Genomic DNA, 27,734 nt, shown 5'->3' with positions numbered 1-27,734 from the left:
CGCTCTTCCAAGGTACGATGATTATGCCCACGACCAGATCATAAAGGTTTCAGCTTTGAGCTTCGTAGGGGACAACAATGGCTGAAACAGAGAGATGCGTGCTTTCACGTACCTGAGGATGGACCTTAACCTGTTCCTGGCCGAGAACTGAAGGAGATTCTTTGCGTTCGTGAAGAAAATGGGAGAACCAATGCTGGGAACAGGTGGAGCATGTGCCCAAGAGGTGGGTCCTTAGGCACCGAAGAAAAAACAGTCTTTAATCGCCATTATATCAAAACTACTCTTACTTTATTACATGGATTTCAAACCATAATTGCACTCTTCTATATGTTCCTCTTCTCTCAGTTTCATATCAAAAGTAGCGAAAATAATATCGGTCCGATTCATTATTGTATTTGATCCATGATTTGGGGTATCAAATATTGGACCGGTTCTTGAACCGGTATTGCATTTGTAGTTTTGTACACAGTGGAAACTAACCGTATTGCATTTGTAGTTTTGTACACAGTGGAAACCACTTGTCTAGTAGGGGTAGGCTGCCTCCGCTCCAGCTTGCTCTACCACCTATGCAATCACAGCTCAGTCATTGACTGGCGAACTAAAATGGATAGCTGCTGGGAGAATTGCGACTGATGAATCGCGATCAGCCGCTGATTCCCTTGCCGTTAGATCCGTGCCTCAAGACTCTGCTACTGGGACTCGGTCGGAAGAATCTACTGCAGCCATCTCTGGACACGGGTCGGGTACCCCTACTTTTTAGGAAACCCGATCTCGGTCTCATCATCACAGGTTTTACGAAAAAATTATCTCATTCTTGATTTCATGAGATCCTGGTACCCCTAATTCGGGTTCAATGAGATTCTCAGTGTCGTACTCATAGGTACCCGGATCTCATAAATAATTAATTCAAATATTCTATAATTTATAAAATTCAATAAAAATAACTTAAACAACATTCAAAACTCGATTTTATAAATTATAAATTCGATTTCATAAAGATTGAAAATATAGAAAATAATTAAATAAAATAAAAATATTTTAATAAATAATAAAATATCTTAGATAAATATTATAAATATAAAGATATTTTTAATTTTTAATTAATATATCGGGTACCCGGGATATCCGTTATGAGTTAATCGAAATCCGAATCCGGACCCGGGGGTCAAAAACTCGGCCTCGTTAAACCCGGTCTCATCATCGTTAATATCCGGTACCCTTTCTCCGGGTACTTGTTAAGCCGGGTACTCCCAACTCCCGGGTTACGGGTTGAAACGTCCACCCCTATTGTCTAGTCACATATATAGGGGTGGGTGCGGTTATTTGAAACCTGCGGGTTTTCGGATACATGGTCTCATATATGTTCGAAATACGGGTATTCGCTATATAACGAAGACGAAAACAGGTTCGATAAATCCAAAAATTTGGATTGCGGATTCGAATTCGGATTTTGTTTGAACGGCGACAGATATCTTCAGATAATCGGATATAAATAAAATGACGATTATATATTTGTTATTTAATATATTTTATAATAATTATTAAATATATTTTAAAATTAAATTACAAAAATACTCTAAAGACAATAAAAGTCAACGTTTTTAAAGATTTGGTTATCCTTAGATAATCGAATTCAACGATGGATATCCGACTGCGGATATCTGGACTGCGAACTCCGAATATCCAAAAAAACAAGGTACCCTAACATAAATGTATTCTACCAAGTTTTTTATAAGGAAAAAGGGCCTTCGGTAAAGAGGGGGAGAAAGGCTCACTCCATTATCCAGTCGGTTGACACGTGTCCGATTGGAAACCTTCCAATTTGACGATTTCTGCTTTTGCAAGCAGTTAATTATACCATACTTCTCACCTCACTGTATTACGTACACCCTCAATCCTGACCCTGTCATGTCCCACAAAAGTAAACATCTCTCTCTGATATTATCCATAGCCACTCAGAACTTGCCACGTCATAATCGAGCCCTGATATGACCGAGTTGCCTCCGAAATCGAGCACTCTGTTTTCTTCCTCCTTTTTCAAAACCTCTGCTTCGTCCCCTCTTCCTGTCGCCTTCTTTGAATCCTCGGTCCACAGGGGTTCGAGCTTTTGCTCGATCGAAACCCTGAATCGGCCATGGAAGGAGAGTTTCCAGATTGGGAGATGCTTCAGAGCTCGGACTCTGCCGCGGAGGATCACCCCAGGAGCTTGGAGGAGATTGATGACAGCACACAAGGCGTGATTAGGTTTGATTACTTCTCTCTCGAGAATAATGATGTCCATCGCGGGGATGTGGTTGATGATGAGGACAGTGAAATCGGGTCTGTCTGTTCGGGTAGTCGGAGTTGGATCGAACCTGGCTCTGACCCTCCCTATGGTAAGAAGCATCCTTGCGAGTTCTGGTCGGATTCCAGTAGTGATCCGTCCGAGGATGGCAGATTAGTTGATTTTGGTGTGAATAACGAGTTGGGTCTCGAGTATTCTGGGATAGAAGTGGGTATGTTTGATTTAACGAAATACAGCGACAATCTATCTCGAGATAGGAATCCGAGGCAACATTTGTTCGATTCCAGTGGAGACAAGCTAGGTTCGATGAACACGGGTAATAAAACAGAGGAAAGCGATAGTCTCTATGGTGTTAGTGTGGAACGTCAAGGTGAATCCACGTTTTCAGGTGAACAAATTAGTGGAAATGATCCCCTGGAACTCGCCAAGGTCGGAGAAAGGGAATCATGTAGAAGCAGGCTTCTTTCCATTGACCCATCTGTAAAATCTGGTGATGGGGGAGAGAAAAAAGGCAAAGTGTGGTGGAAAATTCCTTTTGAGCTCTTCAAGTACTGTGTTTTCAGAGTTAACCCTGTTTGGTCTTTCTCCATGGCAGCAGCAGTGGTGGGTTTTGTAATGTTAGGACGCAGATTGTATAAGATGAAGAAGAAGAGCCATAGGTTGCAGCTGAATGTTACTCTGGACGATAAGGTATATTGCTCAGTTAGTTTTGGTTGCTCTGAGTGTTTGATATTTGCCTATATTGATTCCTACAGCTAACACAATGTGGTTGGAGCGCGTACAGTAGCTCCCCGTTTCATGTGGAATGGAAAACATTAATTTATGTTGTCGTCCTGTCCTTGCTTGAAGCTCGTATTGAGATGACATTGACAAGCATAGTGCTCTGTTGGTTATTCGGTTAGATGTCATGTCTGTGTCATGCAGTTTTTGGTGGACAAGTACATAGCCGAGAGCTGATCCTTTAATGGTGGTTGATAAAATTGAATTGTAGTTCCGGGGACCATTAGGCAGAGGGTTTCTCCTTAGTAATCAGTTTACTTGTAGCTTTGGAGAAATCATACCCTACTGAAGACATATTTTGACTGACTCCTTAACCAGGAGAGGAAACAATTGATGCAAGCCCTTTACTTTTCGCTGTTGTATTTTTAGTTTATCATTACTGTTTGAATCGTATAGCTATACGGGTCGATTATGTTGCAAATTGCCGTTGTTGAGGGCCGTTTCATGTAGTCGTTGAGAACTATCGCATTGATATACCTACGTGATCTTCTCCATGAAATTACCTTTGATGATATAAAGTATTTGAGTTCATCTAGTTTATGTTTTCGCAGTTCTGATGTACCGGGTTGATTGCGATAAGTTAAGGGTTGAGTTGAGTTGTTCACCTTTGATCTGTCTTTGATCCGTCTTTATGCAGATCTTCTCTGTCGGGTTTTCTGGCTTTGAATGTTGAAAGTCTTTTGACAGATATGTTATTCATCTATAATGTCATAATTTTGTATTTTGCATCTTCTACTGCTATGAGTAAAGGGTTGACCACTGAGGAGAGCTTATGAACTGAGATTTTCATTTCCATGAGCTGTTATTTTGTCCTCTATTGCTTCAGCATGTATCTGGGTATTGCCTCTTTATCAGGTTTAGCTGTCTCTAATTTAACTAAAGCATCTTTCTCCTAAGGAGAAAAAGAAGTAAATATGGTTTTCATTCTATTGCTATGCTTATGATGATGCTATCTAACATTGTCTGAATTGGCACCTATCTGATGATGTTGCCATGTCTGTAACCGATGTTTTTCAGCAGGCGACGCGGCTCGTGAGCCATGCCGCTAGGCTGAATGAAGCGATTCCGGCGGTGAGACGTGTGCCCATCATCCGACCAGCCCTTCCCTCAATGGCCGTGAACCACCAATGGCCTGTGGTGAGTTTAAGGTGAACAACTTGTATGTGTTGATAAACTGAAGGGAAAAGGGTTCCATATGTTGTGGTGGGGACAACATATTTGAACAGTCAGTGTGTCTAAATGTTTGTTTGTGTTGTGTGAAAAAAAAAAAAGTCAGTCTCAAATCTGTATTACCTTATCCAAAGTCCCAAACTTTTTTTTTTCCAACTTTCAAAATATAAATGTTCTGTGTAAATCAACGTTATATATGCAAAAAGGTATAAATATTTGTCGATGTGGGAGACTTGCTGATGTCAAAATGTTTGGAAATGTGAGAGTTGACACACAAAAACAGATGGTTATTAAAGATATTACATAAAGGGATGTTTGTATGAACTAAGATTATCATTTAATATTTTGATGCATCAAAGCTATGCAAAATTAACAAAACAAAAAAAAAAAGTTCACAGTGTTTTCTGGTTATAGATCAGTTTAATTTCTAAATTCCGTACAAAATGATAAACAATACAAGAGAGTAAGACCCGTGAGCAAATAATAATGGTAACACAAACCATGAACATGTAAAAATGAAAATGTTATTTCTATTCACTCTTAATAATTAAAAAGACAACAAATTTGGTATCTGTTACTTCAGAGGATCTCATTTAAGACAAAACCTCCACATTAATCGTAAGCTTCACGTGGAAGCCAAAACACAGTCGTCCCTTTGGCTCCCCCGAATCTAATCGACCGATGACGTGGCTGTGGATAGGGATAGACTTATTTTGTTAATAACCTGATAATGACCCAAACCCGAATAATATATAACTGTAACGAGATCGAATTAAACATTAAACATAAAATTGAATGATTATATAATTTCTCTAAAACCGAAAAAGCTAATTCCGAACCAAATAATATAAAAACCAAATGATTATAGGTTTTTCAAAATCAAAATAACCGAACGAATAAGTGACCCCTAACTTTGAACTCCAATTTCTTCTCGTTAAATAATTTATGTAAAATATGTACGAATTTGACAATTATGACCCTAACAGTTCTATAGTATACAACCTAATCACACACACCATCTATAATTCTATATATATATACATATATATGGGAGAGGAGAGAGGGATGGGTCCATGTGACCAACATTCAAAAGCACACCATTAATGGAATGGTGAGAGATGTAGAGAGATGCCTTCCCATTGTCCTTTTGCTCTCCACACAGTCTCCACTCCACCATCCCCTCTGACACCTCTCATCAATCCCTAATAATTCCCCCTCCCTCCATTTTCTTGTTCTCTTTCTTTTTTTCTCCTTCAGTACTGTTGAGTAATTATTAGCTCATCATTCATCATATTAGCAAAGTTACCAAGGGAATGTTGTTGGTTTTTTCCTGATAGTGATTTTATCCTTTTCTTTTCTTTTTTTACTATGGCTAGTGACAAAAGTTGTGTAAAGACAAAAAAAAAAGGTGTAAAAATAGTTGTATTAGATGCTATTGGGATTGGACCCCATTTATAAATACCTGCAAGAGGTGAGAGACTCTGAAAGGCCACAATGTGGAGCTTCTTCACTCACAATAATGAGCTCTCTTCATTCAATGATGTGAGCCTCTCTGCCAAATAAACAAAAAACAAAAAATAAAAGGCCAAAGGAGCAACCAAAATCTACAGAGATAGCTTCTCGTTCTCTTCCGACATTCTCAATCACAGTTACATAAGAAGAAACGCCCACACTTCAGAAAGGCTGTAAGGAAAATCAAGAAATCTCCCATGGGAGGCTCCACAAGCAGGCAAGAGAGAAGAAGAATGATACCCACAAGAGCAGAGAATGGTGAGAGAGAGGTGATGATGGCTTTGGCGATGAAGGAGGCGGAAACAGAGTGGAGGAGGGAGAGGAAGAGGCTGAAGGAGGAGGTGAAAAGGCTGAGGAAGAAGGTGGAGGAGACGGAAGAGGCGAAGGGCAAGCAAAGCGAGTGGGAGTGGGTGGTCGAGCAGATGTGTGTGGAGAGACCGGTGAGGGATGAAGCCGTGGAAAGGTGGAAGAAGCTCTACTTAGCTATCAAGAACGAGCTTGATGATCTCATTCAGAGAACTTATGGTAACTCTCTAGGTTCTTTTCAATCTTATTTTGATGCAACAAAAAAAAAGGATGGATCTTTGAACTGGGAAGCTTAATGGGTTTGTAGGAGAAGGGTTGCAACAGAGACCCGAGGAAGATGGAGTAAAGGCAATAGAAGAACTCAGACAGGAACTTAAGGTAAGGGAAGAAACCATTGAGAAGCTCAAAGAGCGGATAACTTTAATGGAGAAGCAACAACATGGAAAAGAGAGAGAAATTGACATACTGAGACAGAGTTTCCGAATCATCAGCAGTGACAGCACAAAGAAGAAGACGAAGAAGAAAAAAGTGTCGTCTACATCTACAAGAAACCTGAAAATAATCAAAAACACATGCGTAGACAGTAAATAACATATTAGTCATCTCAGATTCCTCTTAACGCAGTACAAGAAACAAGCTAAGGACATTGTAATACGTGTCATTCCTATTCCAGGGATATATATATATATAGAGTCACATGTGAAATATTATAGTATTAAGAGAACTCCATGAAAATCCTCAATCAGACATTCAGAGATAAAACCCAACGGACTAATGTGTTTCTTCCTCAAACCGGCTCCCCCAGTCAGTTTTCTTGGGAGTTTCTCAAGTGTTTGTGTAGATACTATCCAATTACACAACAGCAAAACGAAACCAGAAACTGCATAAAAGTTGTAACAATCTTAAAAAAAACTCCAGAATTGGGATAACTTACTTCCACTGCAGCTGCTACGTTGACCATGAAGACAATGGCCCGACCGGAAAAACAGAGATGCTCATAATCCTACAGTATTGACAACAAGCTGAAATTTGTGTAACTTCGAGAAGGGCCTTTTTTTTTTCTCTTGGCTTTGTTCACTGTGATGCTTTCTCCTGCACCCACTGAACAAAAAACGTCGATACCCATGACTCAGAATTTGACGCCAAAGGCACTGACCTGAACTGATAAGGATGATTCTATGAGCTTGTGTCAATGAAGTCTTACTTTCTTTTGATGGACGTTATATTTGGATTTAGAGGTGAAGAACAAAACTTGTGGTGGTAAATCTTCAAAATTCAATAAAAAAAAAACTCAAATGTCAAAAATTATATAACTTTTTAAACTATATTGATTCAACACATTGGTTTTCTCTCTTTTTCAAAACTCAGAGCAAACAACAAAACCAAGAACCACTCTTTTTCCAACAGTTTCTTGTTCATCTTGCTTGATTTTCTCTCTTGAAGAGCTCGAACCAAAGCGTGCACAGGATTTGCGGGGCCCTTTCTATATTCGAAGAACTTTTCATCTCTAAGCTACCAGAAAAAAAAAACAGTGCCTACTACTGGTTGGGGAGCATCACCTCTTCCTGACTATTTTCTTTGCCACTACCATCACTCGCAGCTAGATTTGAAGATGACAAACCGTACCCGTCTCCAGAAAACGAGGATTTGCAATGAAATCCATTCGAGGGAATTTGATGATTCTCGGCAGACAGCCCAACAGGTCCATTAGCGTACGAAACTGCTCTAGCTGAACCCATAAAAGCAAGAGACCAAGAACGGTTCATAAGCACAAGCCAGAAGGATTGTGCATCCTCTGTAGAACACATCTACTTTATAAGGCCAACAGATTACTCAAATGCCCAAATGCTGAGCAAAAAGGGAAGAAAAATCAAAAGCTTGGTATATAATCTCATTGTTAGATTACGAGACGTATATCAGTAAATCAATGTACCGTTGAAAATTCAAAACGCTTGGTCTGTCGAAATTCAAAGTAGAATACAGAATCCGAGGGGGGCAGGGGCCATTTACCTTACGCCTTCCAGCGTCAGCGAGCTCCTGCTTCCGATAACTCGGAGAAACCCGAGCTGACGCCATTGAAAGACCCTAGATGCTTGAATTCAGAACCCTCGAATCACCATTGAACCCGAGAAGCCAAAAGAACAGCTATGTCCCTTTTTACTGTCCGGAAATCCTAATTAATCAACGAAACCACCGAATTTCGGCAATGAAAACTAGGGTTCCTCCGAACTGATCGAAGAAGAGGAACGGAGAAACATCTTCGCTCTCGCAAATTAAAATTACGAATTTATGTCTTCTTGCTCTTATTTTCTGCTAATATTTTCTTTTTTCTTTTTTCTCTTTTTCTTTTTGTGGGTTTTTTAATATGACTTACCTCACACCTATTTCACGTCTACACCAAAAAAAACATAACAAATTATCGTTAATGAATACACGATTTTTATCCGTTCAAAAACAACTTCATTATTACGACTAATTAATTCTAAATATAGTTACAATTGATTCTAAAAAAGGTGGAAAAAAATCATCTATCTTATTTTAGTGGTATATCAGTTATATGTTAGTCGTAATAAAGACAAAAAAATAAAAAGAAAAGGGTATTTCGGACTTTTTCAACCGAAAAGTGGGTTAAAATTGAAATATTTTTTTTTTCGGTGGTGTACGCTGAAATAGATGCGACCCAAGTGGGTTATTTGAGTAAAATTCCCCTTTTTCTGATGATCTAAAATAATTATTTGTTAATTAGAGTGTTAAATAATTAATTCGAAATTAGGTAGGTAATTGCGGATTAATGAATGAAGATTAACAATTATAGTTAGAATCGGCTTATTAGATCCAAAATTATCAATACACATGACAAAAGCTGCCTTTTCATGTACACAAGGGGCCATCCCATCCAAAATGTTTAGCTAATTTACTATTAATTCTATTCAAAAAGCATATTGCTTTCTTTTGCTAAAATCTAAGCTATGTTTTTGTAAATAAAAAAAAATGAAGATTTTGGTTTTTAGATGATTTTTTCACTAGTAGTTTTAAATTTACAAAATCTTGATTTTATATAAAAAAAAAACTCTAAAAACTCTTGATCTTGTCAAAAAAAAAAATTGGTAAAGATCTTGTCAATTTTTTTTTATATTTTAATTTCTAAAAACTTTGTCTACTCAACCCTAAATTATACTAATTTTAGCTGATTTTTTATTAAAAATAAACTGTTAATATTTGATCTTCGTTGGCAATTTCTCCATCATACATTACATTACCATTTTCAGATTAAAAGTTTTCGACTTTTCCTAGGTGGGTTATGTAGTAATTATTTTCTTTGGCGATTAGCTCATTCTAATCATAATTAAAACCTAAACCACCAAAGATGAGTTCAGTCACACCAATGACAGGAGAAGAGAGAAGACAAAAACACATCCAAGAACAAAACAGATGCAACCTCCCCACTTCAACTGCTTCACAATCTCCTTGCTATTTAAAGAGCAATTCCACAATCCAAGATCCTCATCCTCAGCTATCAGTTCCTGCAAAAGAAAACGATCTTCAAGATGATAAAGAGATCACGGGTTTTGCTTTCCTCTGCAATCTTGTTCACAGTTGCCGTTTTCACGGCAACATCTGCGGCAGCAGTTGATCCCGCGCCAGAACCTGTTTTCGAGCTGTATATGCACGATATACTCGGGGGAAGCAGTCCTACAGCGAGACCCATCACGGGTCTGCTCGGGAATATCTACAACGGTCAAGTACCCTTTGCTAAGCAGGCCGCGAGGTGGGCCCACGCGCCGCCGCTCGATTTGCTTGGCTCCGATTTCGCTTCCATTCTCAATAGAAAAAAAAAAGAGAACTTTACTCGTGTTTTCGAATGTATAAGAAACCTGGTTTACCTTTGATTACATGCAATAACCGGGTATTCGTATCGGTTTATTGCTTAACCGAATAATCCAAGTGAACCGAAATCATTTCGTTCCCGGTTTACATGGTGGAGTAATTCGGCGGCGGCGCGTGAGGTTAAAGTTTGGATCTTTTACAGAGAAAGCAACTACAGCTTTAGAACCATTACTGTAATAAAATTCGTTTCTTTCTGCATCATTTGAGACACGGAGAATCTGAAATTTCTAAACTTTGGAACCGGAAAGAACCATTACTGTAATAAAAATCGTTTCTTTCTACATCATCTGATACACGGAGAATCTGAAATTTCTCAACTTTGAAACTGGAAACGAAAACTACTCTTCCGACAGTTAATGGCCTCAACGGTGTGCCCTTGGGAACTGGCTTGTCTGGTACAGCCTTTTCCGGAAACTCTGGTCAGAACCCTAACGGGATTCTGACACAATTGGGTCCCGATGGTCTTAGCCTTGGGTTTGGCACGATCACTGTGATCGATGATATACTAACTTCCGGTCCTGACTTGGGTTCTCAGCCGCTCGGTAAGGCACAGGGAGTCTATGTGGCCAGCTCTGCAGACGGGTCCACCCAGATGATGGCATTCACAGCTATGTTGGAAGGTGGAGAGTACAATGACAACCTCAACTTCTATGGAGTCTACAGAATTGGAAGTGCCATGTCGCATCTCTCCGTGACAGGCGGGACGGGCAGATTCAAGAACGCTTGCGGGTTTGCTGAGATTCGGCCATTAATCCCGCCTGGTCAGCACGTCATAGATGGAGCAGAATCTCTCCTGAGGATCATCGTCCATCTGAAATACTGAAAACAAAATGTGTATTCCCAAGAAAAAAAAAAGATTTCAACTTTGTGCATGTGTGTGTGTGTTTGAATGTGTGTTCTGCATGTATGAATGAGGAAGTTTCATTATTGTTAATGCTACTGCAACTGGTTGAAGTATTTCAGTGAAGTAATGACTACCAAACTTTCATCAGTAGAGACATATCTAACCATTGCTAAAGCCTAAAGGCTAATGCAGCAATCACCAAAAACAAGTATCAATCTTGCAAGCAAACCAGAGGCCACACAACACGTCTTATGGCCAAACAGTACATAATCAGATTACTGATCGTAGGGGAGGAATCACGGGCGAAAATGTTATCCAGCCAACAGAATCTCAATGCAGTAAAATCTAATCAAGGTTTTGACATGGTTTGCCAAGATACGATAATAGAATAAGAAATTGACCAAGCAACAGATCAATAATAGCCGAAACATAAAAGCGAATATCAGTAGACAACCAGCCAGACCAGAACAATAATACCCTTTCGACCATCAAAAACCGATCCCTTCCCCGCTTTTATTCCTATATAATCCACTTCCATTTACCTCTTAGAGCAGCCACAAGGAAATTCCAGAATCCCTACAGCTAGACGTTAAAGAGGAATGTCATTTACAAAGCCCACATATTGGAACTGATAAGCATTACTCCAACTTCACGATATTGGCATGGTTAAGCACAGTGGTTTCGTCCAATCCATAAAGGCAGTCTATCAAATGCATTCTCAAGGAAGCTGGACCTTTTGCCATGGCTTCTCCCAACTCGCCAGCGATCCCAAAGATAGATAGAGCTGAAACTGTAGCTTCCAGTGCTTGTGATGGATCAATGGCAACAAATGCTGCGACCAGAGCAGCCAGAGAACATCCAGTTGCAGTGATCTTTTGCAACATGGCTGTCCCGTTATGAACTCCTATTACCTGATTTCCATTGGTAACGATATCAACAGCTCCTGAGACTGCAACTACTGCACCACTTTTCCTGGCCAATGATTTTGCAGCTTCAATGGCGTCTGTAGATTCATGGAAGCTATCTGCACCCTGCAGATTTCAGCATCGAGAAAACCCTTCAATTTTTTCTTCAAAACATGTGCAGAAATCCAGAAATTAACTATCATTGGAGCTTGATCATCAGAATTCCAGAATCAAGATCAAAACTTTCGACACCTGAAACTTGTAACATCTGGGTTCGACCCTTGTGTTACACATACATCAATATACAACCAAAATGAACCATAATACCTTGGCCTGACCCAAAGAAGCCGCAGAAAGAGCGATAATCTCGGACCCATTTCCTTTGATAACAGTAGGCTTAAGCTCTACCAGCTCCAAACACGCATTTAACCTGAAATTCGAACAACCAATGGCAACTGGGTCGAGAACCCATGGTTTCCCAAGCCGAGTCGCGATTCCTACGGCGGACTTCATGGACGTAACCCAGTCCGGCGTAAGCGTCCCGACGTTGATGCAAAGCGCGTCGACATGAGGCGTGAAGTCGGAGGTCTCGGCGACGGAATGAACCATCGCTGGAGAAGCGCCGGCGGCCAAAAGGGTGTTCGCGGCGAGATCCATGGAGACGAAGTTGGTAATGCACTGCACCAATGGTGACCGTCTCCGGACGGCCGCGAGGTGGGCCCACGCGCCGCCGCTCGATTTGCTTGGCTCCGATTTCGCTTCCATTCTCAATAGAAAAAAAAAAGAGAACTTTACTCGTGTTTTCGAATGTATAAGAAACCTGGTTTACCTTTGATTACATGCAATAACCGGGTATTCGTATCGGTTTATTGCTTAACCGAATAATCCAAGTGAACCGAAATCATTTCGTTCCCGGTTTACATGGTGGAGTAATTCGGCGGCGGCGCGTGAGGTTAAAGTTTGGATCTTTTACAGAGAAAGCAACTACAGCTTTAGAACCATTACTGTAATAAAATTCGTTTCTTTCTGCATCATTTGAGACACGGAGAATCTGAAATTTCTAAACTTTGGAACCGGAAAGAACCATTACTGTAATAAAAATCGTTTCTTTCTACATCATCTGATACACGGAGAATCTGAAATTTCTCAACTTTGAAACTGGAAACGAAAACTACAGATGGGTTTTGCTCATAGCTCATGTTCAGGACAGATGTATAACTAAAAGGGAAGAACGAACTCCGCCTGAGCTTTCTCCTCTGTTATCATCATCACTGTGAAGAAGGGTTGTTACTTCAGAAGAATCCAAAGAATGTGGCCGCTGCAAAACCAAGGAACAGAGCTCCTCCCAAGTAACCCACCTGCAAGGGAAAAACAGATGGCGAAATTTCTCGGTGATGGTTCGTGTATGGAATTTGAGAGAGATGGATGGACGGGGAAAATCGATCCTTACAAGTTTCTCAGAGATGTAGTTTGCGAGGAAAGCTCCGCCCACAACTGCCAGAGCCGTCGCCAAGAAGTGTCCGGCTATAGCTCCACCCGCAACTCCCCACGCAGACTGTGCAGCCCCGAGGGCGATGGTAGCGAGCATTGACCGGTCTCCCCATTCCTGAAAATACTCCAAAGACCGATAATCTTTTACGAATATAGATCAAACCGTGTTAACACGAGCAAAAAAAAAGTGGTTTCTTACAGCGAAAAACACGAGACTGAATGACTTCCAGAGGATTTCAAACGGGTTTGAGAGCCTCTTCGAAACCTGAAAATCATAATCGTGACCGAGAATTTTCGTTTGGAATCTCCAGAAGAGATGGAAATTATGAAAGAAAGTGGTGAGAAATTCCTTTGAAAAACCTTTTCTTTGACGAGTTCCTCAGCTTCGACGAATTCATCAAGTTCCTGACCGCCTTTCTTGCCGTTCTTAGCCTCTGCCGGCGGAATATCCCATGCATCTTTAATAGATTTCAGACCAAAGAACACAAGAAGTGCAACAGCAGCATATTCTCCTATTGGCAATGCTGTTCCCAAAAAAGAAATGGAGAGTAAGGCATCAAGACAGTACTGAAACTCCGTTAAAATGGCAAATTCTGCTCCGGGCGAAAGGCTAAGCCTCGAGATATAAAAGAAAATGAAGAAATGCTGAGAAGATTTACTCGTTTGGAACTGAGCAGGAACAGATTGAAATATCTTCCCGATAACAACTGACAAGACAGTCATAAGAGATAAAGCTCCCATGGAACCTAGAAGAACCTTGTCAAAAAAAAAAAAAACAAATCCATGGTCACTGACATCAGTTTTTGCCAAATCAAGATGTTAAGACAAGATTGTGTATGTACAGTCAAATTATAAGACAAAACCACAATGCAGGCAGACATAAATGCAACAGATTTTCTTTCCACAATTTCAACGATCTCATTTACTTATTTTTCCCACACCTCCATTCCATTTTGCTTTGTATCAACTTCAGGGAAAGATCATGTAGGTTTTTGTTTATAAAGTAAGGTTGACAATGAAGACATAACAGAGAGATCATAGATTGTCTTCAGCAATCTACAGACAGACATACACGGAGAGAGAGAGAGAGAGATGTTAGAACATATTGTACCAGAGTTTTCTCGTACTGCATGGCCAACAAAGCAGCAATAAAAAATGTCTGAAAAAAGAAACCATGTATGAGACCACAGTCCAAGATAAGAAGCAAAGATTAGAATCGGTATATGCAATTATATAGAAAGAAAAACTCATTCGAACCATAGTGTGATCCAGCATTCGGTTAATATAACAGATTTATGCTGTAAAATAACATTTCAGCACCTTGTCTCCGATCTCAGAAACAAATATCAGCGAGAAGGCGGCTGTAAATCCAGACTTTGCTACAGCAGCTAGAACTGAAGATGGCCCTCCCTTCACAAATGCGATGATCGAAAAGACTAAACCACAACTTATTAGGACAAGAGCTACAGATAAAGGGTAAGGGATCCATCCAGGAGGCTTTAACCTGCAAGAGAGCGATGAATATAGAAGCATAGATGATTAGAGAGAATTCATCATTTTCCCTGTTAACAAAAAAAAAAGAAAAAAGAAAACAGCAATGGAAAGTTGACTACTCACTTCTGAAATGAGCTATCGTGGGATTGATCGCCGATGGAACTGCTCTGAGGTCCATCTTCCTCACCACCATAGCTGCCGGAGCCAACACCAGAATTCGAGGCATGAACTCTGAATTTGCAGGAGAAAGTTTCCGATATCGGTCTTCCTCTACATCTTACTGCAAATTAGACGGTAAGTGGGAAAGCATCTTCACTCGAAAAACCCCCCATCGTATGACAAAAATAGTAAAGTATCAACTCGAGGATTCGGTACAATGATTACATTAGCCCACAAAAGCAGGCCGAGAAAGCTGGAATTGTTTACGTATTTGGGGTTTACCGGCTAAAGAAGAACAACTTCCATCGAGGTTAACATCTCATACGATGGAGTCTAATGATCTGCTGAATCTAGCAAACGTCCAAAAGAGGCGAAAACCAAGCAAATTTTCTAGCCCATATGAACAACAAGTACAAATACAGAGCTCCTTAATCTGGGTTTCATGAGATACATAATCCACAGTTTGGTAAATATAGGAGCAACAGAACAATCTACAACTCTGTTTCGATTCCGTAAACCCCTAAATCGAACCCTTTATTCGGGAAAAAAGAAGAAGATAAGAATCGACCCTTGCTGTAATCCCAGGGGAAGTGAACCACTTACAAGGATGAAACCTGGGTTTGATCGAAGGGTATGGACAAGACAAGGAATCAATCACAGACAACAATGGAGGTTTCTGTCCCGAAGGCACAACAGCTACTACTCCGCAACGACCGCCGCTGCTAACTCCGACTACACCCATGCTTTTGTCTGATCCACGGGAAGGGGAAGTAGATAAACTCAGTGACTCATTGCTTGCGAATTATCCGAAACCCAGAAACCAAAAATTCGGAGAATTTCTCGATTGTTTCTCTTCTGATTGTTGTTTGGTGTTTAGCAAAGATCGGGAACTGAATTTGCTGATGATGGAGATAGGATTTGAATCTGCTCTCTTCTGTGTTCTGTCTCGAATCAGGGGCGTTGTCTCTGGATCTGCCACGTGTCTTGCGCCATAGATAGATTTGTACAGAGGCTACAAGCCAAAAACGACGTCGTATGAAAATGTTACGGAAAATAATATTATTTTCATACCGAAACTATAATTTTTTGAACAACATGTTACACGTTATAATAGTACATTCAAAACATCATTATTATACATTTATATTTATATTATTGCCAAATGTTATAAATTTTTTTAAAAAAAAATAGAATAACGTGAAAATGAAGTGTTTAGGATAATAAGAGAATATAATTTTTCTAACCTGTGTATATAAAAATCGAGAGTTACTTTATAAACACTAAATCGGCATATTAATAAATATTAGAGATGCACTTCACCATAAATATTTTATTTATAACACCAAAATCTTTTAAACTTTAACTTATTACATTAAATTACAAAACTCTAATCTCTAGACCACCATAACCGGTTTGTCTACCGTGGTAAACCGGACTCGTACTCAGTTCTAAAGAACATAATCAAGGATTGGCAAGGGCCTGCTGCACTACCCGATCTCACCACTGAACCATAAGAGTCCAGCCAATGAGCCGTCGACGTTGGTCATGGCTCGAGCTAACCGAGCCATAAGGATTCACCTGGTTCGAACTCGAGGCAACACAACACACCTGGTTCGGGCCATGGCTACCAGAACTTATACACAAAACAATATGATCAGCTCATCAAACTTACTGAACTAAGACACCTGGTTCGGACTTTTTTATTGTGTCGTAACGCTCTTCGCAAGGTTCCTCGGTTGGTCCACATTGTGACCTCGAAGGACCGTGAGATGGTACGCCAATAACTGCGCCACGAGACGATATATCACACCTCGTGAGCAATAAAGAAAGTATTCACGAAAAGATGAAAACTCGTAAGTATATCGACCTGTAACGGGACGATGTTAACAACGGGTTGGAGACAGTCTTCGACTCGAGGGACTTCAATGGCTCGATACGATCCACTCGGGCAGACGGAAGCAGCATCTCCCTTTGAGCATATCACTATTAGCCGTCCCTTCCTCGCATGGAGCTGCTGAATTACCGATTGTTGTTTGCTGTCAACAAAAAAAAGTAGATGATGTTTGAGATTATTAACACTCGGAAGATACGAATCTCGGAAGAAGTTGTTCGACCTGAAGGAATTATCCCGAGTAGCAATCACGACGATGGGGAGATTCTCGTCGACCAGAGCCAGAGGGCCGTGTTTCATTTCGCCCGCAAGCATGCCTTCACTGTGCATAAGTGCGACCTCCTTCACTTTCAACGCCCCTTCTAAAGCCGTGGCATAGTTATATCCTCTGCCGAATACGAGAAGCGACTGCTCGTCTATCAGCGACTTCGCGAGTTCCTTCATTTCTCCATCTAGCTTCAGCACTTCCCTCACTTTATCTGCCACGAAACGAAAACCGAATTCCAATCACGGAAAAACCATAAAAAAGGTAAACGTAACACTATTTACTCGACTTACTAGGTAAGTCGAATAAGCTCTCGATTATGGCTTCCCGTCTCGTCTGGCTGGAAATGGTGTCGCCTCCGATAGCTAGCCCTACCATAACCATCACTATAATCTGACTTGTATATGCCTAACATCGAATTGGAAGCAGATTTTACCTTACCTCGGAATCTAAAAATCGTGAGAATGGTAGCAAAGTTATTATCATTACCTTTGTGCTTGCAACACCGATTTCCGCTCCGGCGTTTATGTGGACACCGCAGTGTGTGTTTCTAGCGATTGCACTCCCGACAGTGTTGGTTATTCCGACGCATAACGCGCCGTTTTCGCGAGCATATTCCAGGGCGAGTAATGTATCTGCAGTTTCACCAGACTGACTGACAAAAACTGCAGTATCCTCCCTGTATATTGGACCTTGCCGGTCCAACAAATCGCTAGCGATTTCCATGCTGACGGGAATGCCTGTAACCGAAAATCTAACTCAGCAGAAGTTTATTTTAAATTGTGATAACGGATTCGCCAAATGGTTAGCAGAAAATTACCAGAGAGTTCTTCGAGGATGGGCCTCGATGCAAGAGCAGCGTTGTAACTTGTCCCACATCCGATAAAAACTATGCGTCGGCTGCGTCTTATGGTTTTGAGGTGATCTTTCAAACCGCCGAGGAGGACGGTTTTTGCCTTGCAAGAACCGCCCCGTATAAGCCTTCCCCTCATCGTGGTCGTCAAAGATTCTGGCTGTTCGTGGATTTCTTTCTGCATATAGTGCTCGTATTTTCCCTTGTTGATTTGCTCTACCTCCATCTCTAGAACAGATAACGCACGTTCAACCGAAGCGGGTCTAGATAAACCGCCATGTCTTCCCTTCTCATTCTCAAACTTGAGGACTGATACTCCTCCATCCTGTTAATTGCAGTTGAACATAAGCAAGCGTTATGACTTGCATATGTTTTCAAGATTGATCATTCTCAGATTTAATCTAGATGAGAAATCAATTAGTTGGAAAATGGCTGAGGACAAAGTACGAATTGAAAAAATCTTGAACGATAATGCAAATCTCTAACCTTGAGGTGAACGACCTCACCATCTTCAATCACCAGAACTTTCTTTGTGTGCTCGACGAGAGCATGGGCATCACTCGACAGGAAAAGCTCTTTAGGATGCTCGCTCTTGGAAATGGAGTGGGAGTCTTGGAAAACGTCATCGCTGTCCCTGTCTTGAGCTAGCTCCTGACAAAGCATCGCAAAAGACAAGCCTTTCATTCGGAGAAACATATGTCTCCACACAAAGAAAATCTTCAGTTAAATAACAGCCCGAATCTTCTCTTTAGTTTAGATTAACAAAAGATTTTCCTGTGGAGTAAACTCTGCTCCTATTCTCGGCTGTAAATCTTGAAATAAAAGTTATAAGAAGAATCAACAACTGGATCGAGACCTCGAATTTCTACCAAATACACACAAAAAACATGAATAATATATATGTACTTGTCCAGATATAGATGGAGCCTTGCTTTCTTGTAAATATCCACCTCCCGGCCACGGAAGATTTGTACTTTTTCACTATATATATTTTTACGTTTTAAAGGGCTTGATACAAACTAACTGATTTAATGATCATGTAATAATTCATCGAGCACATTGAAACAGTCTAAACATGAATCTAGTCACCTACTTTAACACCCAAAAGGAGCGGGCTGCCACGCTTGCACGCAATTAACTCGTTTGGATAGTGGTGGCTTTTAAAGATAAGAGCATAAGCTCCCTCGAGATGTCTCATCACTTCAAAGACAACTTGACAGAATGTTACCGTCTGTTCACCTGCAAAGCATAAGATATCATATAACTCTCCAATAAAATAGATGCGTCGGAAAGGAACTACACGGACAAAAAATGAACCAGAAAATTACTTGACTCATCACACAGAATCCACCAAATTTGATGTCTTCTCTAAAAATTATAAAACACACACTTTGTAAAATCTCATTATATGTCACTGCAATCTGAACATATGAATAGAAAACCCACATCATATGTTGAAGAAATGGAGAAACTAATAGGCAACTCTCATCTACAGTTGTATTACCTTCTACACTAGCATTGTCAAAAACAAATTTGGCAAGCTTGGGAATAACTTCTGTATCTGTTTCTGATTCAAATGTGAATCCATGCCGAACTAGTGTCTCTTTCAATACCTAAAACAAAATGATTGACGTTTCATCGTCAGACACACCTCGCCAAAATCAAAATGAGAGACCCGATGCAAGAAGAGAAGAAAAAAAAACTTATAAACAGGCCTTCAAAAGCAAACGAATTGAACCAGACCTCGTAATTTGTGATCACGCCATTGTGAACGACCAGGAAATCGTCCCCAGGACCAGACGACTGAGGATGGCTATTCCTTGGAGCCGGTTCACCGTGAGTAGCCCACCTGGTGTGTGCAATCCCAGCGTGAGAATGGAAAACTTCTTCCAAATTTACATCTGTATCTGCAATCTCTGTACGGAGGAAACGACGAAAAATAGTTTGTCAAGATAAACACCATAAACACGCACAACTCTCACAAACCGGTAGGGCAGATCAACCGAGTAGAGAAATGCCGCTAGCAAGACATTAGTGTTGCTTCTGAGTTGATCAGAAACAGATCGTATAACAGGAATAGATCGATATAACAGATCAAACATACAAAAGGAATAATCAAAGCAATGGTCACGCTGCATCATTTATTATGGCAAATGAGCAGAATTCTGGAAGACTAAGTCTTTTCACCCAAACTGGAAACAGGGTCAGAATCTATCCTACCTTCCTGCTTGTTTTTACTACTCCATCAAATAAGCTAACCCATGACCATTTTCACCCAACAGGGAAATCAAAAAAGTTGAAAAAAAATGTTTTGGGAACTTGAGGACAACAGAGACAAAAGGTTTTAACTTTCAATCAAAATTAGAGTTCTGCGTTAGATCTCTGAAAATTAAGTTCATTTCCAGCAAGAAATTCGCTCAACGAGATGCTGCATAATCTCATCTACAATTCCAAAATACCAAAACGACATGGACATTAGGTAGAGAAATCTACCAGAAAAGGAAACTACAAATCGAAATGTCTCTCAAGCGGCGGGAATCATACAGAGGCCACTTCCAGATCAAAATCAGATCCAAACACACGGAAAAAAAAACGACGAAGACAGAGACAGACAAACCTAGGTAAACAGATTTGACGAGAGACTCGATGTTGCCTGCTTGACGAAACAGGAGCGGAGGAGGGGAGAAGCAGTGATTGGATGTGTTTGGATGGCGAGAAAGCGAATCATCAATGGCGATGCCGGCGGAATCGTAGCCTCTGTACTCGAGACGACGAAGGCCATTGAGGAGAACCTGAAGAATGTACCGTCTCTCTCTCTCCACGTTGAAATTCAAATACGCAAATATCCCACACATTCTCTCTCTCTCTCTCTCTCTCTCTCTCTCTCTCTCTCTCTCTCTCTCTGCAGATGTTTTCAAGACGAGGGAACAGAGGAAGGAAGGAAAGCAATCCGGATTCTAATTTTGACCGTGACGAAGACTGGGGATAACTGTAATTTCGCTGAACACTTGGGGGTACTTTCGTCTATTCTTATTGTGTCAGGCTATGCAACATGGCGCGTTTCGATTGGTTAGCGGGAAGGATGGGACCCACATAAGCTTCACGTGAACCGCCGCGAGCGGCCGCGCCTGAATCGCGTCGTGATGAACCGGTGATCAAAAGTTCGGTTTTGTCCTCGTAGTTGGGCTAAATTACAAAGGACACCTTGGATATTAAATTTCCATATTATATATATTTGAGGCAAACGCTAAAATATATATACACACATAACCTTAACCGAATTAATTTATATATTTATAAATCATAATATATTGTTTTCATGGTATAATTTGACTTGTAATCTGAATTATTTTATAGATATTTCATGATATTATCAATATTTCAATCACATTTTGTAATGTATAGTTTATATATACTTTGATGGGTTAATCGAACCATAAGTTAAGATTATCTACTAAATTAGGAGCTAAACCGTTAATTTAAACCGATAACCAGAAAAAAAACAACGCCGACAAACGAACTACAAAAGCAACAAACACAACAAAAGACGCAAACGAACAGTAACACATGCATGCATGCATGCATGCCCTAAAACACAAACACCGAAACACTTAATTATTCCTAAACACCGACCATAACGATTCATTAATTATAACCATAATAATCTCAAGGAAGCGGTAACACCCCGCCGGAGCTCGGAACTCCGCCTGCGCCGCCGGACGCCCCACCACCAGCAACTCCGCCGGGGAATCCAAGTCCACCGCCAAATCCGGCCGCCCCGCCAAGACCTCCACCGAGCAACGGCATCCCTCCAGCGCCGCCTCCGAGCAATGGCATCCCCCCGCCGCCGCCGGGCATTCCCATGAACCCGCCGACTCCGGCGGCGCCGCCAATTCCAGCGCCGTAGATGAAGTTTTTCCGGTCGTCGACATGGCCGGAGCTACTCGGCGGCTCTGCTTTCGGCGCGGCGGCGGAGCCACCGTGAATAGGCAGAGGCTGATAACGTTGCGTGTCTTTTTCAGCAACGGTCCACGTATTATCATCGCCATGCAGGTTACGTGCGCTGACGAAGAGAACGGACAAGACGAGCGCAAGAACAGTGATTGAGAATTTCACGTCCATTTTCATGGCAAGGAATTCGAGATCTTGGATGTAGGGTTTTGTAGGGTTTTGAGAGTGGGTTGTATTATATAGGAGAAATAGGGAGAAGATACAGTTGAAGATAATAAATATTGGACCAATTGAAATCGACGAAGAGACCGTTGTGTGTTCTGACTAGTAATCTTTGGTAATGGCAGTTTTCCTTGATGCTTTATACGGGGAAACGGTGATGCTCTTTTAATGCGTTTGATAATGGGTAATTAAATTAAATTAAATTAATTAGTTTGGGTTACAAAAAAAATAATTAGTTTCTCATTCTATCAAATATTATTCCCTCTCTCAATATATATATATATATATATATATATATATATATATATATATATATAATAGATCCTCAATTTGCTCTATATAGATAAAGGCTTATAAAAAAGATAGTTAACTATAGGGGTGGTCATTTCGGTTATTAACCGAATAACCGAATCGAACTGAATAAGAGTGGTTCGGTTCGGTTCGTTTAATAACCGAACGGTTGAGGAAGTTGAATAGTCGTTCGGATTCGATTCGGTTCGGTTAATAACCGAATAACCGTGGTTAACCGAACGGTTATTAGATTTTTTAATGTTTTAACTTTTAACCTCATTATTATTAATGGTTTTTTTATAGTTCAGTTTTATCCTTATATATTTCACCCAATAAACTATAAAATTTAATATTTTTAACTTTTATCCTAGTTATTGAAGTTTTTGTAGATTTTTTAATAACTTTTTTGGATGATTAATCATTTTGTGGATTTATTTGGATAGATATTTTAAAGTTTGTATAGGATTAATATTTTTTTTTTAAATACGTCATAACCGAACCGAACCGATCTAAAATCGAACCGAATAATTAAGCCGAAAAATTTAATCATTTTGTTATCATTTTATTATGCAAAAACCGATCTGAACCAAACCGAAACCGAACCGAACCGATTAAATCTATATAACTGTTTGGATATGATTTTTTTATACCCGAAATAACCGAACCTGAAATAACCGAACCGAAAACCGAAATGGTCACTCTAGTTGACTATATTCCATCCGTTTTTTGATAAACGACGTTTTAATTTTTTTTTATCAATTTTTAAAGATATATAAAAAATTATATATATTTTTATTTAATATTTAAAATATAGGAGTTGAATGGGAACGTGCTTTCGAAGTTTTTGGATTTTAAAAATTTTAAAAAATGATATTCAAGTTTTTTAAAATTTAGTTTTTCTAAAAATTCAAAAATCTACTTTATGAAAAAAACAATTAAAAACCAAAAGTCACAAATTTTTTAGTTTTACAAACTTATGAAATCCAAAAACCAAAAACCCAAAATTAAAACAAAAAACCAAACTATCAAAGCCATAATTAATAGTTTATTGGAATGGAATAGTTTTAATTAAAGGTAAAATTGTGAGTTATTTTTAAAAATAACTAGAAAATCTAAAATACAGTTTATAACAAGATAGCTAAATTATTGATAAAAGAGAGAGATTCTTATATTATATTGAAATTTTGGGAATAGAAAAAAAAATCAAGTTTCTGTTGATTTAAGAGAAATGCAAATAAAATTTAGATATACTAAACAAGATGAAGATGGAAACCAATAGAATGTTAAAAACCAAATAAAATTATAAATATAAAAAAAATTGTTTTTTTATAATGTAATATATACATTTCTTTTGTTTTTTTATACCGGCCCGGCATAGTTTGAGATATTTTTTTCTCTCTTATAAAATTTGAAACGAACAAAATATATTAGCTTCAAAATTTCTAATACGTTTTTATTTTTCTATTTTATTTTCTACGAGTTTCTATTGGTCAGTTTTTTTTTTTTTTTGGTTGAAAAGACTTTTTTACTACAGCTTTGACCTTTTTCTTCTTCTCATTAAACATAACCCAATTTCCCATGTGCTTTTTCTGGGCCGGTCGGATCTGAGCCAATTTCAGAAAAATAGTATTTGGTCCTTTTTCCAAAAGTATAATCGACGCCACAACAAACAATATTAAATGATATTTAAAAAAAATACTGCATAATAATCACCATTTTCCATGTATTGCTTACGTGATCGCCATTTTTCTATACCCTAAACATGAAAATAACTTCCTCTCAATAGGTTATAGGTAATATATTTTGTTATTTAATAGATATCATTTTAAATATTTTAGATAATTTTTTAAAATATTTTTCAGATTTATCCTTAATCAAAACTATTAAATTTCAATGAAATATTTAATAAAAATTTAAAATCAAGGTATATATGATTTTTATATATTATTTAAAAAAAATTGCAAAAAAAGTTAAAACATCATATATTGATGTCAGTTTATAGTTGAATATCGTTTAGGATATTTCGTAGTCAATCCAAAAAAAAACCTGGATCGAGTATTTTATGTTTAATATAAGTGTATATTTTGGTTTATTCCATATATATATATATATATATACAGGAATATATATATTTATATTATAATGTTTAGTTTGAATTTATGGAATCGAAAATGAAAATTTCAAGCATACTAATAAATGTTACTATTTAAAATATTAACAGACATGGAACTACAATGGAAGTTACATTAGTGACTTAATTTAGATCGAATGTCCCAAAATTGAAATGTGGTTGACATCAAACTATTTACTAATTAGTGATAATATAAGGTCTGATTTCAACATTGTGGGAATGTATAACTAAATGGGCTTCGCAAAGGCAAAAGTATAATGGGTCTGCCTAAAACCCGACAGGCCCATAACGATAGAAGGCCCATTTTAAAATTGTAGGCCCATATTGATATCCTTTCACAAAATGTTCTCTTGTCAAAAATCGAATTGGGAGCGATTCGAAATTCTGGGAGCAGCAATGGCGGCGAGAGCGGCGGCGGGAGGGATGATGCTGCCGCGAGCAGTGACATTCGTGACGGGAAACGCCAAGAAGCTAGAAGAGGTCAAAGCAATTCTGGGAAATTCCATCCCTCTCAAGTCTCTCAAACTCGATCGTGTGTGCCCATTTCGATTCTTCCCATCAATATCCTCCCTTTCTTCCTGTTGTTTTTGTTTTCCCGTTCTTATCTGATCTATATCGTTTCTGGGTGTTCGTTTTGTTTTTTGCAGTGCCTGAATTGCAAGGTGAGCCTGAGGAGATCTCCAAAGAGAAGGCTCGTTTGGCAGCTATTCAGGTGTTCTTAATCTTGCACTTGATCTTCCATTGCAAGCTTTAACTTGTTTTACTTGTTAGTATGTTCTAATTGAGCAAATTCACTTCTCGTTATCGAGTAGATTGTCGATGTTTAGACATTGATGCTTGTATCAGTGTATAATGGTTGAGGAAGTCATGTATGAAATATAACTGTGTGCTGCTGATATCGTGAAGGTAAACGGACCGGTAATAGTGGAGGATACATGTCTCTGTTTCAATGCTCTGAAGGGTCTTCCTGGTATGGGTCTTAAGTTTCTTGAACATATAAATGTTTCAGTTGAGGTCAATCAGATTCTCAGACAGCGTTATGATTTGTTTTTATGTGTTTTCTTGGGCTATTGCAGGGCCATATATGTAAGCTTTTCTTCCTTTCATTCGTCTCAAGGCTGTCTTTGTAAGTTTTTATATCCAATCATTCATTTCTATGTATAGGTGTAATCTCTCTTGCCTCGCGGCAATTCTATGAAGCTCTACTGACTTGTTGTTTTCTTTTGTTCTTTTTAGAAATCATTGTAACTGGATAGGTACATTCTGATTATGGATTATTGAATTTTTTTTTACAGCATGTTCTTATCCTAGATGTTTTGCGGAAGGGGCAGTGTTTATTTGCATTTTATCAACTATCATTATCATTGTCTCTCAAGAATCAGGGACTAGGAATTAGGAATCAGGCTAAGTTTTCTCGGGATCACACTGTTGTAAATACTAGATGGAATCAGTGTGGGGCTGTTTAAAAGTTTTGTTGCTGCAGTTCACATTTAGCATTTCTGATGTTTCTGGGTGTTGCAGCAAGTGGTTTCTGCAGAAGCTTGGCCATGAAGGTCGTGATAGTCAATATTTTCCCTCATCTTCCGCCTCATTCTTCGTTTGATTCGGCCTGTTCTCGAAACCGACCAGTGTATGTTTGCTCATTGTCCAGGTCTGAACAACTTACTGATGGCATACGAAGACAAATCAGCTTATGCTTTGTGTGTGTTCTCCTTCTCACTTGGGCCAGGTGCTGAACCTCTTACATTTTCGGGGAAAACTCCGGTAGGTTGCCGTTGGTCACTGCTCTATCATTTCGCTCATCTGGACCATCTGTTGTTGTTGTTGTGTGTTTCTCTTTGTTTTCGTTGAAGTAAGCAAGCACATCTAGTTTGAAGTTCTTCTTGTGCACATTTCTATGTGCAGTTACACACTGAACTTATGGTTATTTCCAATTGTAAAAGGAGCATATTTTCCTCTCGTTCTTAAGGATTTGGTATTGTGCTCAATGCTCTAGGGTAAAATAGTTCCTGCAAGAGGGCCAACTGACTTCGGGTGGGATCCAATCTTTCAACCTGATGGATATGACCAAACGTATGCCTCTGTTCTCTCCCTGAAACCTTCTATGCGTCCCCGTTTTTATTTTATCAATTATTTTTTGGGTTCAGGCATAACCGAGTTACATTCTTTCACCCATTGTCACAGTTACGCGGAAATGCCAAAGGAAGAAAAGAACAAGATATCACATCGTTACAGGGCTCTAGCATCGTTGAAATCTCACTTTGCTGAGGCTGGATATGTTTTTTCAGACACAATGTAAGAGGCCATGATCTGTCTGTTTTTTTTTTAAACATTAACAGATAGTCCCTAAACTATTTCAAAATTCAAAGGCTATTGCTTCTGTTAATCTCTTCAGTTCAATGACTAGGATGAACTATATATATATATGTTAGGTTCGGTAATTCAGAAATAGGGCAGGAGGGCATTGATCTTAGGGTTGGTACTTGGAAGTTTGGTTTCATAGCTTCTGTTTCATTACGAAATTATGGACCTTCAGAGCTTTGAGATTTGATACTTGGGAGTTTAGGTACCACACTGAACAAAAGGCTTAAAATGGGGTTGGAAGGTGAGTGAATGTAGAGATCATATTGGGTGGTTTCCTGCATTAAACTAGGGATCAAAGGTTGGTTCACGTGTAATGACCGTTGATGACCAAAACTATAAAGAGGCAATCTGGTGGTGAGTTATGGGTAGACATCTAGAAACAGGATTTCATGCATTTAGACGTATGAGCTTGTTTTTGTTCCACATCAGAACAAAAAGGGTGGTTGTGAGTGATAGAGATTTGGCTCGGGACTCTGCACTTTTTTTGTCTGATTATAGTGGTAGGGTGTCTTGAGGAATACACAGAGTGAGTAAGGGATGGGTAAACATTAACTAACTTGTGGTAAACAAAGTAAAGCGAACCCATCACGTTCACTTTCCTTCCCCCACCGTCACAACCGAAAAAGAAGAGAGATTTTCACGTCACATGTTTTGATTCATGGGGGGTGGGTGACTCACATGACATGATGTGTAAATGAAGCTTTCATTTACTTAAATATGGACTCTATGGGTAACTTTTTCACCCAACTTCCTTTCACTTCCCCTCTTGTTATTTTTTTTTTTTTTTGAGTTTTTGGGGTTATGGCTCTCATTAAATAATTTTAACCACAATTGCAACACCCCCAACCACTTCTCACTTCTAATCTCTCGTGTTGTTGTTTGTTTTGTTTTGAGTTTGGGGTTATGTCCCTTTTTTTGCTTTTAGTTTGAATA

At 39.2% G+C, this 27,734-nt stretch overlaps 8 protein-coding genes and 1 long non-coding RNA gene across 15 annotated transcripts; 4 read left to right on the top strand and 5 right to left on the bottom strand.

Annotated features, from left to right (window-relative positions):
- Window positions 1-1,805: 1,805 nt before the first annotated feature.
- On the top strand, window positions 1,806-4,466 carry LOC104808737. 2 transcript variants are annotated; one of them, XM_010534515.2, is made up of 2 exons: window positions 1,806-2,974; window positions 4,085-4,466. In XM_010534515.2, exons 1-2 carry the CDS (start codon window positions 2,135-2,137, stop codon window positions 4,214-4,216), a joined length of 972 nt encoding a protein of 323 aa, XP_010532817.1. In that variant the 5' UTR covers window positions 1,806-2,134; the 3' UTR covers window positions 4,217-4,466. The 2 variants fall into 2 exon arrangements, with proteins under 2 accessions (XP_010532817.1, XP_010532816.1); XM_010534514.2 differs by having other exon boundaries at window positions 1,815-2,974; window positions 4,082-4,466.
- A 276-nt stretch (window positions 4,467-4,742) lies between these two features.
- Window positions 4,743-8,359, bottom strand: LOC104808735. 6 transcript variants are annotated; one of them, XR_770984.1, is made up of 7 exons: window positions 8,063-8,359; window positions 7,612-7,781; window positions 7,257-7,318; window positions 6,987-7,153; window positions 6,519-6,604; window positions 5,697-5,786; window positions 4,743-4,924 (listed from the first exon to the last, which is right to left on the bottom strand). It is a non-coding gene; the product is annotated as an uncharacterized LOC104808735 (long non-coding RNA). The 6 variants fall into 6 exon arrangements; XR_770986.1 differs by lacking the exon at window positions 7,257-7,318 and adding an exon at window positions 5,333-5,493; XR_770987.1 differs by lacking the exon at window positions 7,257-7,318 and having other exon boundaries at window positions 6,987-7,208.
- LOC104808734 lies at window positions 5,724-6,776 on the top strand. Its single transcript, XM_010534513.2, has 2 exons — window positions 5,724-6,271; window positions 6,360-6,776. Exons 1-2 carry the CDS (start codon window positions 5,944-5,946, stop codon window positions 6,641-6,643), a joined length of 612 nt encoding a protein of 203 aa, XP_010532815.1. The 5' UTR covers window positions 5,724-5,943; the 3' UTR covers window positions 6,644-6,776.
- A 978-nt stretch (window positions 8,360-9,337) lies between the features above and the next one.
- LOC104808733 (dirigent protein 16-like) lies at window positions 9,338-10,907 on the top strand. Its single transcript, XM_010534512.2, has 2 exons — window positions 9,338-9,859; window positions 10,267-10,907. The coding sequence occupies exons 1-2, from the start codon at window positions 9,601-9,603 to the stop codon at window positions 10,761-10,763; spliced, it is 756 nt and encodes a 251-aa protein (XP_010532814.1). The 5' UTR covers window positions 9,338-9,600; the 3' UTR covers window positions 10,764-10,907.
- A 186-nt stretch (window positions 10,908-11,093) lies between these two features.
- LOC104808732 (hydroxyethylthiazole kinase) lies at window positions 11,094-12,474 on the bottom strand. The gene is made up of 2 exons (XM_010534511.2): window positions 12,017-12,474; window positions 11,094-11,815 (listed from the first exon to the last, which is right to left on the bottom strand). Exons 1-2 carry the CDS (start codon window positions 12,452-12,454, stop codon window positions 11,423-11,425), a joined length of 831 nt encoding a protein of 276 aa, XP_010532813.1. The 5' UTR covers window positions 12,455-12,474; the 3' UTR covers window positions 11,094-11,422.
- Window positions 12,475-12,755: 281 nt separating this feature from the next.
- On the bottom strand, window positions 12,756-15,804 carry LOC104808731 (GDT1-like protein 2, chloroplastic). The gene is made up of 9 exons (XM_010534510.2): window positions 15,437-15,804; window positions 14,798-14,954; window positions 14,501-14,684; window positions 14,292-14,339; window positions 13,840-13,936; window positions 13,541-13,704; window positions 13,380-13,445; window positions 13,140-13,295; window positions 12,756-13,047 (listed from the first exon to the last, which is right to left on the bottom strand). Exons 1-9 carry the CDS (start codon window positions 15,573-15,575, stop codon window positions 12,982-12,984), a joined length of 1,077 nt encoding a protein of 358 aa, XP_010532812.1. The 5' UTR covers window positions 15,576-15,804; the 3' UTR covers window positions 12,756-12,981.
- A 344-nt stretch (window positions 15,805-16,148) lies between these two features.
- Window positions 16,149-20,776, bottom strand: LOC104808730 (glutamine--fructose-6-phosphate aminotransferase [isomerizing] 2-like). Its single transcript, XM_010534509.2, has 11 exons — window positions 20,460-20,776; window positions 19,586-19,758; window positions 19,347-19,455; window positions 18,936-19,081; window positions 18,329-18,493; window positions 17,810-18,167; window positions 17,479-17,729; window positions 17,283-17,397; window positions 16,948-17,203; window positions 16,701-16,869; window positions 16,149-16,617 (listed from the first exon to the last, which is right to left on the bottom strand). The coding sequence occupies exons 1-11, from the start codon at window positions 20,695-20,697 to the stop codon at window positions 16,534-16,536; spliced, it is 2,064 nt and encodes a 687-aa protein (XP_010532811.1). The 5' UTR covers window positions 20,698-20,776; the 3' UTR covers window positions 16,149-16,533.
- A 536-nt stretch (window positions 20,777-21,312) lies between these two features.
- LOC104808729 (glycine-rich protein 5) lies at window positions 21,313-21,986 on the bottom strand. The gene has a single exon (XM_010534508.1). The coding sequence runs from the start codon at window positions 21,968-21,970 to the stop codon at window positions 21,509-21,511; it is 462 nt and encodes a 153-aa protein (XP_010532810.1). The 5' UTR covers window positions 21,971-21,986; the 3' UTR covers window positions 21,313-21,508.
- A 2,820-nt stretch (window positions 21,987-24,806) lies between these two features.
- LOC104808728 (inosine triphosphate pyrophosphatase) lies at window positions 24,807-26,837 on the top strand. Its single transcript, XM_010534506.1, has 8 exons — window positions 24,807-24,969; window positions 25,085-25,149; window positions 25,344-25,407; window positions 25,514-25,523; window positions 25,959-25,990; window positions 26,089-26,201; window positions 26,434-26,510; window positions 26,622-26,837. Exons 1-8 carry the CDS (start codon window positions 24,834-24,836, stop codon window positions 26,734-26,736), a joined length of 612 nt encoding a protein of 203 aa, XP_010532808.1. The 5' UTR covers window positions 24,807-24,833; the 3' UTR covers window positions 26,737-26,837.
- The last annotated feature ends 897 nt before the right edge of the window (window positions 26,838-27,734 follow it).

The sequence above is a fragment of the Tarenaya hassleriana genome, unplaced genomic scaffold (genome assembly GCF_000463585.1).
Source record: "Tarenaya hassleriana unplaced genomic scaffold, ASM46358v1 Cleome15, whole genome shotgun sequence".
Taxonomy (NCBI): Eukaryota; Viridiplantae; Streptophyta; class Magnoliopsida; order Brassicales; family Cleomaceae; genus Tarenaya; species Tarenaya hassleriana.
Note: the sequence above shows the minus strand (reverse complement) of the source record. Positions and strands in the feature narration are given on the sequence as shown.

Coding starts and splice junctions, on each gene's coding strand:
- LOC104808728 (XM_010534506.1), top strand. CDS start 24,834: ATGGCGGCGAGAGCGGCGGCGGGAGGGATGATGCTGCCGCGAGCAGTG. Junction 25,150..25,343: donor CTCGTTTGGCAGCTATTCAG/GTGTTCTTAATC, acceptor GATATCGTGAAG/GTAAACGGACCGGTAATAGT. Junction 25,991..26,088: donor GCAGAAGCTTGGCCATGAAG/GTCGTGATAGTC, acceptor CTCATTGTCCAG/GTCTGAACAACTTACTGATG.
- LOC104808737 (XM_010534514.2), top strand. CDS start 2,135: ATGGAAGGAGAGTTTCCAGATTGGGAGATGCTTCAGAGCTCGGACTCT. Junction 2,975..4,081: donor ATGTTACTCTGGACGATAAG/GTATATTGCTCA, acceptor GATGTTTTTCAG/CAGGCGACGCGGCTCGTGAG.
- LOC104808732 (XM_010534511.2), bottom strand. CDS start 12,454: ATGGAAGCGAAATCGGAGCCAAGCAAATCGAGCGGCGGCGCGTGGGCC. Junction 11,816..12,016: donor CTTCTTTGGGTCAGGCCAAG/GTATTATGGTTC, acceptor TGAAATCTGCAG/GGTGCAGATAGCTTCCATGA.
- LOC104808730 (XM_010534509.2), bottom strand. CDS start 20,697: ATGTGTGGGATATTTGCGTATTTGAATTTCAACGTGGAGAGAGAGAGA. Junction 17,398..17,478: donor TCGGTGTTGCAAGCACAAAG/GTAATGATAATA, acceptor ATTCGATGTTAG/GCATATACAAGTCAGATTAT. Junction 17,204..17,282: donor GAGCTTATTCGACTTACCTA/GTAAGTCGAGTA, acceptor GTTTCGTGGCAG/ATAAAGTGAGGGAAGTGCTG.
- LOC104808733 (XM_010534512.2), top strand. CDS start 9,601: ATGATAAAGAGATCACGGGTTTTGCTTTCCTCTGCAATCTTGTTCACA. Junction 9,860..10,266: donor GCTCGATTTGCTTGGCTCCG/ATTTCGCTTCCA, acceptor CAACTTTGAAAC/TGGAAACGAAAACTACTCTT.
- LOC104808729 (XM_010534508.1), bottom strand. CDS start 21,970: ATGAAAATGGACGTGAAATTCTCAATCACTGTTCTTGCGCTCGTCTTG.
- LOC104808731 (XM_010534510.2), bottom strand. CDS start 15,575: ATGGGTGTAGTCGGAGTTAGCAGCGGCGGTCGTTGCGGAGTAGTAGCT. Junction 13,705..13,839: donor TCCTGCTCAGTTCCAAACGA/GTAAATCTTCTC, acceptor TTTTGGGAACAG/CATTGCCAATAGGAGAATAT. Junction 13,048..13,139: donor ACTACATCTCTGAGAAACTT/GTAAGGATCGAT, acceptor TTTCCCTTGCAG/GTGGGTTACTTGGGAGGAGC.
- LOC104808734 (XM_010534513.2), top strand. CDS start 5,944: ATGGGAGGCTCCACAAGCAGGCAAGAGAGAAGAAGAATGATACCCACA. Junction 6,272..6,359: donor TCTCATTCAGAGAACTTATG/GTAACTCTCTAG, acceptor ATGGGTTTGTAG/GAGAAGGGTTGCAACAGAGA.